The 16,933-nt window shown below is 38.6% G+C and overlaps 1 protein-coding gene across 2 annotated transcripts; it reads right to left on the reverse strand.

The window, feature by feature from the left end:
* Positions 1-206: 206 nt before the first annotated feature.
* LOC112510077 (uncharacterized protein ycf45) lies at positions 207-16,446 on the reverse strand. Of its 2 annotated transcripts, none has more exons than XM_025115360.1 (9): positions 16,242-16,446; positions 14,077-14,139; positions 13,824-13,901; positions 13,427-13,647; positions 12,208-12,280; positions 11,618-11,902; positions 11,066-11,209; positions 654-704; positions 207-491 (listed from the first exon to the last, which is right to left on the reverse strand). In XM_025115360.1, the coding sequence occupies exons 1-9, from the start codon at positions 16,395-16,397 to the stop codon at positions 432-434; spliced, it is 1,131 nt and encodes a 376-aa protein (XP_024971128.1). In that variant the 5' UTR covers positions 16,398-16,446; the 3' UTR covers positions 207-431. The 2 variants fall into 2 exon arrangements, with proteins under 2 accessions (XP_024971128.1, XP_024971129.1); XM_025115361.1 differs by having other exon boundaries at positions 14,077-14,160; positions 16,242-16,284.
* Positions 16,447-16,933: the final 487 nt, after the last annotated feature.

Genomic DNA, 16,933 nt, shown 5'->3' on the forward strand with positions numbered 1-16,933 from the left:
TAATATAAAATTTATTAACTAAAAATTTATCGTTTTTATTAAATAAATTAATTCCTTAATATTTATTGTTATAATATGTAATTACAAATTATAACTATTGTTATTAATAAATAAAATATGTTATTTTATTATGGATCCACAAATTTAACGTCCTTTCAGAGTACTGTTAAATATGATACTTTCTAATGTTAAAGGTTGGAGATGGTATTAAAAAACCATTTCTTATAATACAATGAACTAATGAAAGCAATCATGTTTCAATAATTCAGAAACATTAATTAATTTTTAAGACAAACTACAAACTGAAATAGAAATAGAAATAGAAATATAGTCATTTATATTGGGATATTACATTAGAATTATAACTGAAAAAACCATGCCCCTGACAAAGACATGGGTAAAGGCATAAACTGAAGCCGAGGAGTTGACTCTTAATCCTCTAGTTTCCATTTTTCTATGACAACTTTCATTTGTTTGTCCCTCTTCCGAACCTGCAAAAACCACGATCCGTTGCAAATTGCTATCATCATACAAAAACATATGAATATAAATCATCCGTCTCCAAACTCCATTTATTTCTTTTTGATAGATATGAGAGGTTGATCGGGGACAAGTGATTTGTATTCCACAAAAATTGAACTGCAATCAGTTACCTCCACCCGAGGCCTTTCCCCACGAAGCAATGCATCCATGCTTCTTTCCGTCTGAAGAAATAAACAAAGGTTAACAAATTTTCTTCAGTCCAGTGAGAAGGTGAGTTAAAAGTGAGAATCGTAAGGAGGGATCTCCACCCTTGAATGCATATTAGGATGAGATGCACCAGATCAACCCCCCATATCAAGCACGATTCATGAGTGGATTTGAGATTAAAGGTGATCAAGGGTCCAGATCCGTTCTTACGTTTCTCACATTAACCCTTCATCTCACACGGTCCTTTGCTTTTACTTCAACTATCTCCTCTCTCTATAATTGGTTTCAAAGCAGATCTTATCTATTTGGTTAACATCCACAAGGCTATGAATGTGAGCATTTATAATAGGCATATACATATTTGTACATGTAAAAACATCATATAACAGAAGCCAAGGTTTCAGAAGATGTGCATGTGTTGTAATATTTTTTTCATCCAAAAAACTAATTGGAGTGCTAATTAACGTCTCATTTAAGGTTATATACTTAAATATCCGTAAGCAAAACAAACGTTAGGTAGAAAGGTAGCAAGTTACGAAACTCATATTCGGCGTGGACATACTTTTCCAAATGGTCTTCAAAATCAAATGACGTACGAATTCTATGATGCTTCTCATCACTCTCAACTCTTAAGAAATCATATTTTCTTTACAAGGATCCTATGATACTTGTTCGGTAAATAATAAACTAGGTCTTCCAAGCCATTTATCAAATAAATACTTACTATATATATATATATATATATATATATATAGAATCGGTTTCAAACCACATTTGATTTTACACTAAAACACATGCACACCCTTGCATTTACCAAGTTACGTAATTGCATATGATTTCAGCGCAGATCACATGTGGTTTAGCCGTTTTCTTGTTTTCTTATGTTTGACCTTGTTCTCGTTTGATCTTACCCTCTGTGTGTGTGTGTGTATAGGGCAGGTTTATTTGAGAACCGTAAATATCATGAATATTCATTCATAATGAATATTTGGTTCTTAATATATTTATGGATGCGAAATGAACTTTCCCAGATATATACGAGTAAACTGTGTTTTTCGTCCCTGTGGTTCGTTGAAAATTGCTAAATTTGTCCTTCTGGTTTCGAAATTACGGTTATCGTCATTGTGGTTTGCTATTCGTTTTTGTTCTCACCCCTGACTAACTCTGGTAAAAGAATTTCGTTAAATCAAGATACATTCATCTAATTTTCTATTAAAATATTAAAATTATAATAAATACTATATTGTATTTATCATATATCATTATATATATAGATGTGTGTGTGTGTGTGTTCGTGGCCTTCATCACCTTCTTCTCCGATGCCCCTCCCCATCTTCTTCAACGGTCACTCTAGGATCAGGAGCAGCCGTTGTGGTGTCAAAGGAGAGACGACATTTTCTACATCTGACAAGAAGACCGCTAGATCTATCGGTCAGAGATGATGATGTAGGATGCATGAGAGCAGCACGACGACAACCGCAGAATAAAAGAGGATCTCACTGGAACCAAATGAGAACCAAGAACCAGAATAGATGCAGAGACCAAGAACAAAAAAATACGCTAGAGATGCAACAGTTATCATTCTCCTACCCCAGCAAGTTCTGATTACTTAAATCATTATTCTATAGATTTTTTGACCTGAGAATCTTTCTCTGCACTGCAGATACACACATAGATATACATATTCTGACTTGAGTTTTAGTTTCAGTGTTGTGCTCAACTTGATTATTCGGTGTTGATAGAAAATACAAGGTATAAGTTGAGAAAATGGAGTGATTTAGGGGCCATTTACCAAACACTTACCGGGTAAGCCCTTACCTGTTGAGAATGGAAAGGACCGAGACTCTTACCCGGTAAGAAGCATAGCAAGGACTGAGTCTTACACTACAGAAAGGGAGACTGAACTGAGTCCCGTTTGGGCCAGCACAAAGCCATGCTTACTGGATGCTGAATCCAGGACACTGGGCCAATAACCAGGCCTAATAGAAATATTATCCGGCCGGCCGGTTACCGAGATTAAGGCCCTGCCTTGGGTAAGGAGTTCCAGTTTGCAAATTGCAATTGAACTAGTCAGCAGTAGTTGTTTTCCTATATCCTACAAGTTAGCTAAGTAGTGCAAAAATTCCTTCCTTCTGCTCAATTTCTTCGGAGACTAACCATCTCATCTCGAACAAGGCTGTACCATTTGGTGCTTTCATTGTCATCATGCCTCCTGGTCTTAGAATCGTTCATGCTCACAAAGTGGGCATGTTGGAAAAATTAAATGTCAAAACTTAGGATTAATTATAGGTTTTATTTACTATTTAATTATGTTAAATAAAGAGGGTCATGGGACACCTCATATGTATGCATGCAGTTAGTTTTCTTGGGGAAGTTATAGGAGTCGATTATGGCACTCCATGCCAACCGACGTAATGTTTATCTTTGCACCGATTCATCATGCATAAATATTGATCGGTTGCTTTGTTGTAAGTAGTAGTCTTCAATATATACAAGTTGCCATTCTTCCCTAAATTACATTCTTGTTCTTATAAGGGGTGTGTGTGTGTGTTAATTCGATACTACAATGGGTTCTTCAACATCTAAGGATCTCAATCATGTGATCACTAACAAAAAAGGTTCTAAATCGAAACACTCAAATGTTTCAATGCCAATGTCTTCATCTCGAACATGGTATCAGAGCCGACGGTTGGATCAAAATCAACGGCAGGATCAAAAACGGAAGCAAGAACAAACAAGGAGGAAGTCGATGAGGATTCTTCAACAATCATGCACGATTCAATGAAAACGAGAAAACCGCGAAGTTACCAACAATCCGATCAACAGCTGTGAAAGGAGCGAGACAAGGCCAAAGAAACCAACATGCTATCGATGCATGTTGAAGGGGCACTTTGCCTGGGACTGCCCGAGGAAGATCGCCGCTCGATGCAGAAAAGATCGATACTACAAACGGTAGAAACCGGAACAAGCAGCAAAATTCGAAGTTCTCGAATTTTTGGTCCGTTGCTGCCTTATCAATAGACGCACACCGAAAGAATCGTCGTAAATGGAGATTACTTGGTTGTAGGTACGGATACGGGATCTTGGAACACGATTTGGTACGTAAATACTAAAATCTTGAAGCACATGTCTCCTACAAAGGAGATGTTCGATAATTTTAAGGAGTGTCTCTTCATCAATGATGAAGAACGTCACTTCGATCCTATATATGTGCATGGTATCGGTGAAATAAGTTTGAATACGAACGAAAGAACGTATGTCATAACTTACGTATCATTCGTACCAGTAGTTAATATCAACGTTCTGAGTATGAAGCAACTTATACTCCAAGGTTTCAAAGTGGAAGTGAGTGATTTGAAGTGCAAAATCACTCACATGTGTGACGGTTCTAAGAAAGAAACGAGAGAAAAGAAGGAATTCGTGAGTACGAATTTGAAGATATGTGACAAAGGGAAGAAGCCAATGATTGAGGAAGAAAAAATCGAGATTCGTGGGAGTTTTGTGCCTGTACATATTAAAACTCTCGACGACTTTACCACTTTTATGATTTTGGTCAAGTGTGACCGAATTGCTTATGCAAATAAGCAATTTTTCGAAAGGAAATTTAACGAAGCACTCGTATGGTTTTTTAAGATCAAGGACAATGAAGAAATCATTGTGCCACCAAAGGTATCGGGACTGGAAGTGTGTCTATTCGATCTTTACAAATCGATCATAGGTCATGGAGGACACGAAATCATCACCGTGAATGGACTTTGGAACGAGATCGCAGAGAGTTTAGGTTTTCCAGAATGTTATGGTGAGGCATTCAACAGATTGTTTATAGATTATCTTCTGCACCCACACGAATACTTTGTTTTTTCTCAGAAAGGGTACGGAAAGTACACGAGTATTGAGAGTCAGAAGTACGGGAGTGTTCCCGACGGCCCCGACAGGACTCAAGACACAAAGGGTTGTCAGGTTGACGATCGTGTAGGTACCTCGGATGGTAGATGCACCAGAGGGAATGGTCAGGAAGACCGGAACGCCACTAAGACATCAGTTCAACTCAAAGACAGCAAGGTATCAGAAAGTGTGCAAGCAGAAGACGAAGACCCGAGCATTAATGACTACTATTCGGAGGGAGACAAGGACCCGAGCGATGATTTAGCTGAAGGGTGAGGATTTTGTGGTCATACTGTGAAGATTCAATATTGAAGCTGCTTGAAGACGTTTTGACATTTAGGAGGGAGATTGTTGGAAAAATTACATGTCAAAACTTGGGATTAATTATAGGTTTTATTTACTATTTAATAATGTTAAATAAAGAGGGTCATGGGACACCTCATATGTATGCATGCAGTTAGTTTTCTTGGGAAGTTATAGGAGTCGGTTATGGCACTCCATGCCAACCCACGTAATGTTTATCTTTGCACCGATTCATCATGCATAAATATTGATCGGTTGCTTTCTTGTAAGTAGTAGTCTTCAATATATACAAGTTGCTATTCTTCCCTAAATTACATTCTTGTTCTTATAAGGTGTGTGTGTGTTAATTCGATACTACAATGGGTTCTTCAACATCTAAGGATCTCAATCATGTGATCACTAACGAAAAAGGCTCTAAATCGAAACACTCAAATGTTTCGATGCCAATGTCTTCATCTCGAACAAGGCACAAAGTCCGCACAGTAGCAGTGCAAGTGCACGCTGGCACTATGATCGCTTGCAAGTAATAAAATGGTAAAATATCGAGATCGTTTCTACAGGGATTGAACTACTGAGAATCGGAGAATTTCATGAACTTCTTGAGCATGTTTCGGTTTGTGATTAAAAGTTGGATTTTGTTTATAAAAAGCTTTAAAAGACGAAATTAGCGAAATAAACTTATAAGATAAAAGATGGGCATGGGTGTAAGTATTCCTTAAGATAAAATCAACAATATAATAATCAGAAACTTATGAGATGTTTATAAAAACTCCAATATCTCGAAAGTGAAGATTTATAAACAGTCCCCACAAAATTCCCACTCTCACCACTTCGAAACTCGTTGATTTAGCCAAACAGAAAAAGAAATAAAAATCATACTCAAATCTCTTTGTAATATTAATCTCCAATGCTTAATCCTTAGCTAAACACATACAAAATACGTATCTCTACATAATTATCAAAGACTTTCTCAAGTTCTTTGTGCATCACTTAAGCCGTATTTCAGATCCACCCTCTCTGGGTCAAAGATCTAATATTAACACTTAAAAGTGATCGGCTTATCCGCGTTGAGTTTTAGTCCCGTCTTAAGTGACCAAGTTTACGAAGTGGTAAAGAATAAAAACACCCAATTATTGCATAAAATCACCCACACTCATATAAGTAATTAGCTCATAATAAACATAGGAAACATAATATAAGACAAGATATAAAACTGAAATGTAACTTTCATTAAAATAGAACTGAAGACTGTTGCCACAGTGGTGTGGTGAGACTGTGGGCAACAGATTACAATTACAACCTTAATACAAGAAAATTAAATGCTAAACTTAACTTAAGAGAAGAAGAGAAGAGAGACTTCAACTAGTGGTGCTTCAAAAGGATGATCTTCAAATGAACCCAAGGCCTCTTTATATAGGGGAGCAGTGGATAAGGATGAGACACAATTCCCAAAGGAAATGGAGCTTATACAAACCTCGTGGGCAAAGACCATCCAACATTCTTTTTAAATTCCAAAATACAGCTTTTCAAGGCAGCTCTAGCTGTAGGAGATCGTTTATAAAGATCTTCAAGAATTTGAGTGCTTGAGTAATTGTCTCATTGGTCTTTCTATCGATGTCTCATTGAACTATTTGTGGGCTCCGTCGGGATATTGAAGTCGAATTATCCCTACACAACCCTCGTTCGTTGAACCAAGCCATCGGTCTGGCAAAGCTTATCGAAGATAAAGTCCTCGCTAGCCAATCCCATTCTTACCCCGAGACCACGACCCACCTCTTGCCCAACCCCGACACTCACTCTTCCAGTTTGTCCCAATCGAACCCGCATTGCTATCTGGCCCTTCCCGTCAACCTCTCTCCCCCTGCCAATCAAACGACTCACTCCCGACGAAATGCAAAAACGGTGCTCGGTCGGCCTTTGTTTTTGTTGCAACGACAAGTACCACCCAAATCATCGTTGTAATTCCCGCAATTTCTCCTCTTGAACTCCACAGCCGACACTATTGTGTTGGATGTTCCTGACCCCCTCAATTCTGTCTCACAAGCTTCCAATTGCACCATGATCCAGCCTCCATGGACAACGACCCTTCTCAACCACTACCGCCCCCCCCTCGAGCCTGAATATTTAGCTTTGTCCGTTATCGCTTACATGGGATTTTCTTCCCCCAAATCCCTTCGTACTCATGGTTACATTGATCGACCCATGTTTCCATTTTGATCGACTAGGGTAGTATCCATAACATCGTTCAAGTTCGCATTGCATCATCTCTTCACCTTCGATTGACACTCCTTCCTTTCCCATCATGATGGGTAATGGGAACTTCATTCACTGCACTGACAATTGTTCCGATGTTCGAATACGCTTCGCCAACATAGAGTTTCGTCTCTCCTTTTTCGTCCTACCTATTGAGGGTACCTCGTCTTGGGTATGGATTGGCTCCGCTTGTTAGACCCAATTGTTGTTGATTTCTCCGTTCCGCAGCTTTCGTTTTTCATCACAACAATATCCCGGTTTGCCTCATTGCTGAACCCTTAGCCACCCCCACCAACTCGAGCACCCTCTCTTCTATGTTACAAAAGGACACTGCATCATCGATGTTTGATCTCTTTTCTATTTCCCCCTCACCAACTCCGTAATCCCTTCGCCATCAACCCCACAATCTTCTACCGTTCAACAAGTGTTGGAGAAATACGCCTCCATCTTCGAGCCGCCTTCCTCTTCCTTACCCCTGGCTCGTCCTCACGACCATCATATACCCTTGAAACATGGTTCTGACCCTGTTAATGTGCGGTCATATTGTTACCCTCACTACCAAAAATCGTTAATGACCGAGCTTATCTGATGCTCTGGGACAGGCTCATTAAACCTAGTACTAGTCCTTTCCTCACCGGTATAACTCATCCGAAAAAAAGACGGGTCTTGCGTTTTTGCGCCGACTTTCGCGGCTTAAACGCCATTACAATCCGCGATCTCTTCCCGATCGGTACTATCGACCAGCTACACGGGGCTCGTTTTTTCTCAAAACTTGATCTCCACGCCGGATATCATAAAATCCGTGTCACCACTGAGGACACCCCTAAAACGACTTTTTGAACCATTGACAGTCATTATGAATTTTTGGTTATGCCTTTCGGCTTGACCAACGCGCTGGCAACATTTCAAGCCGCAATGAATGATCTCTTTCGCTATTGCCTACATCGCTTTGTATTGGTCTTTTTTGACGACAATTTGATTTATAGCGGGTCCCATGATGATCACGTCGGCCATCTCACCCATGTCTTTGACACCCACGCAGTCAACCGGTACTCCACAAAACGCTCCAAATGCGTCTTTGGGGTCAATCGAGTTCATCATTTGGGTTACATCATCTCAACCGCCAGTGTGGCCGTCGACGGTGAAAAATCTCAGCATTTTCTAGAGTGGCCTCAACCCACAACGGTTACGGGTCTTCTTGGTTTCCTTGGGCTTACCGAGTACTACTGACGCTTCATGCAAAATTATGCTTCCATTGCCGCTCCCCTTACTGATTTATTGCAAGCCAATCGGTTTCAGTGGAACCTAGAGCCACCACGGCCTTTGAACAGCTTAAACAGGCCATGGTTTCCCTACCAATACTTGCACTTCCAGATTTTTCCCAAGGGTTTGACGTTATCATGGATGCATCCGCCACGGGCATCGATGCGCTCCTCTCTCAATCAGATCACCCGGTGGCATTTTTTTAGCAAGAAACTGAGTTCTTGCATGCAGGTTGCTTCCACATTCATTCGTGAGCTCTATGCAATAATGGAAGCCATCAAGAAATGGCGGTAATACCTACTTGGCCAACCGTTTCGCATCATTACTAACCAAAAAAGTTTGCATCATTTCTTATGCAGGTCATTCAGATCCCCCGAGCAACAAAAGTGGGCATCTAAACTTTTCGGTTACGATTATGAGATCTTCTATAAGCCCGGACACGAAAACCGTGTTGCGATGCACTTAGCCGGAGAGGAAGGCAGTTTTGATGGCTATTTCACAACCCATTTTTCCATGGTTAGTCGAGGTATGTCAATATTTCCACACTGAGCCAAGGGATCAGCCTTTCAACAGCAGATTCTGTACGACCCAACCGCGTTTCCTAATCACCGAGTAGTTGATGGCCTCGTGTACTTTTGCAGTCCGATTATGATTCCCCTACAGCCTGAGTTCCAATGACCCCTTATCAATGAGCATCACTCTACTCCCACTGAGGGCCATTCCGGTATCCACGCCACCTTTAGAAGGTTGTCTGCTTTGTTTTATTGGACAACTATGTGCCACGATGTGCCATAGTTCATTCGTTCCTGCTCAGTATGTCTGTCAACAGGTCAAATACCCAACTCACAAGCCTTATGGGTTGTAACAGCCTTTGCCAATGCCTGGTCAGGTGTAGGACGACCTATCCATGGATTTCAACATGAGCCTTCTGACTTCGAATGGCAAAACAGCCATTTGGGTTATAGTGGACCGCCTAACCAAGTATGCGCATTCATCACCTTACCACCTCACTTCACTGCAATAAAGGGCGTCCTATTATTCGGCCGATGTCGGTTTTGGACGAGTGAGTTATTCACCATTAGGGGCGTCCGATTGCTCAGTTTTTAGTCCATTAGGAGGGGTGTGATCTGGCCAAAGCTACCTGGAAAGACAGTGATCTTCTATCCGGTAGTTTGCCGGCTCCGACTTCTAGCCTTGTGGACAAGGCTGCGGTTCCATCAGGGAGTGCTCATACGGAAAGAGAGGCTGAACTGAGTCTCGTTTAGGCCAGCATAAAGCCACAAATACCGGATGTTTAATCCAAGACCACTGGGTCGATAACCAGGCCTAAGAGAAATATTATTCAGCTGACCTGATACCAAGATTAAGGCCCTGCCTTGGGTAAGGAGTTCCAGTTTGTAATTGAACTAGACAGCAGTAATTGTTTTCCTATATCCTAAAACTTAGCTAGGTAGTGCTTAGTGAGATAGTGGTGATAATGGTTTCCTCAAGCCCAGTTCTTGTTCCTTTTATTTAAAGCTTTGTTTTGATTAATCAATGGAAAGAAATTTGGCCCCAAAACGTTCCTTCCCTTTGCTCAATTTCTACGGAGACTAACCATCTCGAAAAAGGTTGTATCAGTATATGAGGGAGAAGACTCTTACCTAGTAAGCGCTTATTGGGTTTTAGACACTTACCAACAATCCATTTTGATGGCCAAAAATGTTACACGGTAAGGTACGTGAGGGTGATGTCACATGTAGTAAGTGCATACCGGGTAAGCGTTTGGTAAACGGCCCCTTAGCTTGATTTTCTGTTCTTTTGAGTTCTCTGTTTGTGAAGCATTGATTTGGGTGTTCGAATCCGGATACTGAGATTGTACTTTGGAAAACAGAGTTCTCTCTTGTTCATCGATTTGGATGTCAAGTTGGTTGTTCGAATCAAATTGGTAATTTCACTTTAATTTTCTGTTCTGTTTGAATCGATGGGGACAGGATCTAGAAGAGGGACATCGGTTAACCAGAGATGGGGGAGGGAAGTTACCATCTTTCACCCGAGATGGGGTGTTTCTGGTTAAAATAATATAAAATGAAAAATATAAAACAATATATAATATAAAATACCATTACTAATTTTTTTAATAGAAAACTTGATTAAAGGGAAGAAGACCAAATTGCCCCTGACTTGATGGACTTTTATTACAAAGTTAGTCAGAGGAACCACAACAACAACGAATTGCAAACCACAGTGACGAAAACCGAAGTTTCGAAACCACGGGGATGGAAAAAAGCAATTTTCGACAAACAACAAGGATGAAAAATGTAGTTTACTTTATATATACATATATATAGGAGTGAGATCACGAGAAACCTAAAAAAAAGAACCAAATAACCATGAAAAAATATATCATAATAGATGTCAAATCAAAGATAATAAAATTATCGTTTTCTAGTGTAATTTGTTTCGCTCCAATTTTCATTATATTTTGCCAATTTTAGATTTAAAAAGAAGGGGATATATTTTTATTTTTTAAAAAGGTGGTTATAACCACCTCTTGAACCACATTCATTGGATCATCTCGATCAACGGTTTGGATGAAAACTGCATTCTTTCTCTAGGTTCTCGATTTTTCCCCATATATATATATATATATAGAGAGAGTGAGTGAGAGAGAGAAGGGTTGAGAAAATACCTTATGTACGACCCAATGGTGTCTATCTCTCATTTCAATCACAAAGGGGAAGGTAGGAGGACCACTTCTCTCACTAATACTTTTCCTGCCATCTCTCTTTCGAGCTTCATGATCTCCTAAAGTAACAGTTTCTACTCCTCCAGCCTGTATACAATTTCAAATAGGTATCAAGAGAACAAATTCTACATATAGTGTTGCGAGAGAACACAATATAACCAATTCCTTAATGCTAGATAGCAGTTAACCAACTCCATAATGAGAAAGAGAGAAGACCAAAAGATGCACAAATAATAAAATGATTTTATGCAAAACCAGGTTCTGTAAATATAACATCCCTTAAAGAAGTCAACATGGGACCACCATTGGCGGATGTGAAAATATGTGGAACCCCATGAAATCTCCAAGAGCGATTGAGGAGATAAGGGGAGTTCTAACATATAATGAGGAGAAGTGGTCAAAGTCTAGCCGATGTGGGGCTTCAAAAGCTGACAAGATTTCTGCAAGCTCAAAAGTTCAAATATGAAGCAGGCCTGAAATCAGAAGGAAACATACCAAATCAGAGAGAACAGGATTCTTTATTATGTTTCCCAGCCGCTCACCATGAGCACTGCCGATAAGCATGACTCCTCTCTTGGCTATTGATTTACAAGCTTTAACTTCAGCCCAAGTGCTAATTTCATCAACAATAATCACTTGAGGCATGTGATTTTCCACTGCCTCAATCATGACTTTGTGTTGCATAGAGGGTTTTGAAACCTGCATTCTTCTTGCACTGCCTATTGCTGGGTGCGGTATATCCCCACCGCCTCCTATTTCATTGCTGGTGTCAACGACCACCTATCTATATCGTCAGAAAGGTAATAAAATGTATTTGGAGAAGGTTTTGTGGGGCGCGTTTGGTAGGACAGGACTGGACAGGCAAGAATAAGGTAGGCTGGGTGAAAGAATTATGAAAGTTTTGGGGCTTTAATTTGACATGGATAGTTTAGTAATTTATCAATCTCTCTCCCTAATTTTTGTTCCACCTATTTGTGTATAGTCTAATGTCATGCCAAACATGGGATGACAAGTTTTTATTCTGTCATGCCCCATTCTGTCCAACATACCAAACGCAGAAACAGAAATCTCAAAGCCACACCTACCACTCTTTTCTGTAGCTCATCTGAGAGAACTCGAGATATCTCTCGCATAACAGTAGTCTTCCCTACACCAGGCCTGTAAAGTTTCAAAAGTAATAGGCTAACTAAGACGGTACATAAGAAATATACATGCATATGTCTAATTCTGCCAAAATCTAATGTCCTATACACTTATGATCATTTAGCATTTTCTTTTTGTGGGTCTCACTTGATTTTTAGCCACTTCTTATGACATGCAGGTACGCAAGCTTCGCCTCCGGTTGTATGCCTTTCTTTCCCTTTTTTTTTTAAGTTCTACACGTCTGCCGTAATATACATAATTAATAACTAATCGTCCATCATGCATATTGATTAATGGATGAGGGGCCACACTTGGAGATAAAGATGAAAAATAGAAGACGAAGACTGGCTCAAGATCAGGGAGAAGAATCATTGGAACTCTTTTAGTAGAAAAATATGATCGTCTCAGAAACAATCACCCTTGTTTGATGCTAAACATCACTAAGAAAACTTGCACCTTAATATATGATACATTATATATGCTAAACAATTTGAATGGTTGTTTGGTTGCTGATTTTTTTTAAATATTAAGTAATATATGGATTTTCTTCCATGAAAATTTGCAACTTGCAACATGTACGTATTAGTTTTGACTGTTGATGTTTGTCTAAAATACACTTTGATGATGAATAAGAGATTGTCAAACAAAAGCAATTAGCATCCATACTTGACTATTGTGGGTAAAATGGTAATTCTATCTTCAAAGTTCATCAAAAAGGGAAACCTTGCAATCTTTAGGAAAATTGTAATTTCCATAGGAAATCCCACAAACATTGGATTGAGAAATCCCATGAGGGTAGTTGGCATTTCATGGGATTACATAGGATTCTTTTGTAATAATATTTTAAAGATATGTTGAAAACATTTGTTTTGTAATAATCAATTAATAATATGTAATTTACCTAATTTCATTTTTTTATAAATTATCTATAAAAATTTCAATTCCGTTCCAAATCCTACAAACCAAACACACCAAAGATTCCAAATCCTTCCACGAAATCCAAATCTCTCGAAAACATTCCGTCAAGCTAAACGCCCCAAGTTATGGACGAAGTTTTTGCATTTACATATTAAATTAATTTTTGGTTAGCTCTTGAGAACTTCAAAGTTCCTCCCTATATGGTAACTGAAAAAACATGAAACGCATGTTGTGACTATTTACCTTCCAATAAACAGGATACTTTCTCCGAACTGAAGCAGATCTCGGACCATGTCAATGTGACCCCTAACTGCCCTGCCAACTCGGCAAGTTAAGCCAACTACAACACCTTTTCTACTTCTGACTGCAGATATGCGGTGCAGGGTGCCAGCGATGCCAGCTCTATTATCCCCTCCAATTTCTCCAAGGGCATTTTGGGCATATTCTAGCTCTTCAATTGATATCTGTTTATCAATCACTATTAACTTAAGGAAATTCACTGCACAAGTGTCCATTGGTCCATCCTTCGAGAATAGTTGAATTCAAAACATTAAATACTCCTGATTTTATTATCATATGCTTAAAAGTAAGGATGAAGATGCACGACGTTATCCGGCAACTAAGCTCAAGAAACATTTACCTCAGTGTCTCTTAGATACCTCCGACCTGAATCACCGAGGAAGCATGCCACTGGCAATCGACCTAGATCCAATATTACCTACCCGCATAAGTAAGAAATCATTTACAATATTTGGTAGTCAGATAGCAGAACTTAATTTTCAATTCTGTCAATGTGCTCCTATACACTATTTACACGATATATAGAACATTGGAATCACTATGAAAAATTGAAAACAAACTGCAAAATATCCAAAATGAACAATAATTAATACCTCCAACAGTTGATCCCTTTTAGATTCCATCACAAGATTGTTGCGCAAATCATGTGGAAGGATCTGGAAAACAAAAGGTCATATCTAAAAGTTGGGTCAAGAAATTACACAGTCCATATACTGCAGCATTAAAAGAAGAAAAGGAAAGAGGCTACCGCCATTGCCACATGATCAGTGAAAAGATCAAATTTGATATCAATCGATTTCAAAAGGAACCACGAACATCATAGAGTGGGAGAAAAGCATATATAGTAAATAGAAATTCAAGAAGAATGAAAAGATATGATCTTTAAAGACAATTAATGTGAAGTGAACAAAAACCATGAGGGGAACCACCATATGTATAACTAAAATATTAAAGCAACCAAATTCTAAATGAAAAAAATAATATTCTTTCATTTTCCTATCATTCCCCCTGGTCATCAGAAGGCACGTCTAGTCTACATTTAAACGACCATCATGGTATTAGCAGTTTAGCACAAGTTCTCTATCAACATTTTCTGGTTAAGTTGGGAGCAAAAAGTCTGTTTACATATATACCACAGTTCATACTCTAATTTTGGAACACCCATTTTCCTTTTTCTTTACTTTTGCATGTGTTCTGCGGTGACATTCTATATGCAGGTTGTTAGGAAATGTGTCACAACTCAAATGCTAGCAAATAATTTCTAAGGTCCCAAAACAAATAGAAGCCCAAGGACACAAACAAACCCGATAACAAATGCGGATAACAATGATCTAGATGTTGCACAATGACTCTATAGAAATAAACAACGGCAAATATAGATAATAACATGTTAGAATCTACGTATATGACAAGTTCACAAAATAACAACACGAGAATTTAACGTGGTTCCACTATCGGTGTGATAGTGTACGTCCACCAAAGAGAGAGAGAGAGAGAGAGCTTGATATATTACCAACTGGGAACAATTACAACGTGTTTACGAGATCCTAGGATCAACGAATCAGCTATCCAAAGTTTCCCCAAAACAAAGTTATATATATATATATATGTATATAAAACAAAAAATCGACAAGAGGAAAAACTAAAAGGAAAGAAATCCTTTTGTTGGTGGTCAGATGGGTGAATTTAGATTCCACATGCATGCATATATATAAGAAAAAAAAAAGAGCGGCAGCCCCCTTTTCTCAAGCATGTCAAGTTGGCAAATTGAGGAGGCAAGTAGAAGCATCAAGTAGCCATGCATGCATGCTGCCGAGTTGTAGCTGCATGTGACTCTCAATTGGTTTGAATCGTTCGATCACCATGTATCATTCATGCAAGTTGATAACTCCATAATATGTGGCTGCAATTTGTTTTCAATCCATGCAACATATGCTTGTACCTTGCGTTGGGTGAGTTGTATATCATCCTAAAAACTTACCAATATTAAGTTTTTCAACAGAGGTTGCAATACATTTTAGCTGTCTTATCATATGTCTTTAATCACTTTTGATCTAATAATTAAATAAATCATGAAGACCAATGCTCCTTCGATTATCGTGTGCCAAGCCCCATCGCGGATCTGTGCTAGTAGTCATTTCCTTATAATAGACAGGCATCCCGATATATGCTACAGGTAAGCTGTTAAGATGCAAATCATCCTCCAATGTATCTCAAAGATCAAATGATAACTTTCATGCACAAAAAGTAAAATTCCACATTCAACTTGTGGTTATATTAAATCGATTACTCCATCCATCCCATAAAAGACTTACGTAATTGGCTTCTTGATGTCAAAGTTATTTCACTTCAATAAAAATGAAATCAATAGTTTTGGTTGTAAAGGAATCAAGAAAACAATTGGTATCTACATTAAATTACCTAAGATGGTATTACAAAGGAGCAACTGGCACTAAAATTCTAAAAATATCCATGCTAATGTTCCAATTTGAAGTTTGAATATCAATATTCACAAGCAGACTTCAATTGCAGGACAAACGGAATGCTTTCTAACTTTGTAATCCCAATTACACATTACTACAAGAACAAAAGTGCAAGATTTAACCATGATTCTGCAAGCAATTATAATCCCAGTAGCGAAGACTCAATCGAACAACTTACCCCAAATTGCATTACGCTATAGAAATTCAAGCTTCAATAAAAGTGGAGAAAGAAAAGAACAAGGAAGAAGGTTGAGTTAAGGAATAAGAATGAATACCTTTAACAATTCATGGATATCATCAGAAGGCGTGCACTTGGCAAACCTAATAGGTTTAATGGTGCGTAAAGTGGAAATTGAAAAGGAATTAGGGTTGTAACAAAAAGGAAAATGGTGGTTGTAGAAAGATGAGTAGCTACTACAACAAATGGACATGGTTGTTATTACTGGTTTAATCGTTTGCTCTCAAGATTCTGAGCTCCCAACAAGGGGAGAGGGTAAGAATCACCGATATTATTAAATCATCTTTAAATCTAGAGTAAATTACGTTTTTCGTACTGTGGGGTTTGTTAAAAACTTCGGATTTTGTCCCTGTGGTTTTAAAATTCCGGTTTTCACCCTTATAGTTTGTAATTCATTTTTATTTTCGTCCTTGCGAATAAGACAATACTTTTATTCTGATATATTGTACGAGGTTGTGTGGAGAAAGTTGTATATATATATTGGATGATCTTGGTAGACCAAAATAGCTCTTATTATCTTCAGTCTTACCGTTCTTTCAACATACAATTTCTCTAAAAACGTCTTTAATTAGAACTTCGTCTTACTCAAATTTCAAAGATATACATGGGACCAAAAGTCGTGTAGGTTCAAAGAATTGGTCATAGTGTTGCCACAATGGCGGGCAAGTGCACAATGAGTATTGTGATCAATACAAGTAATAAAGTGGTAGTAACACCAATATCGCATCC

The sequence above is a fragment of the Cynara cardunculus genome (genome assembly GCF_001531365.2).
Source record: "Cynara cardunculus var. scolymus isolate 2C chromosome LG 3, CcrdV1, whole genome shotgun sequence".
Classification (NCBI taxonomy): Eukaryota; Viridiplantae; Streptophyta; class Magnoliopsida; order Asterales; family Asteraceae; genus Cynara; species Cynara cardunculus.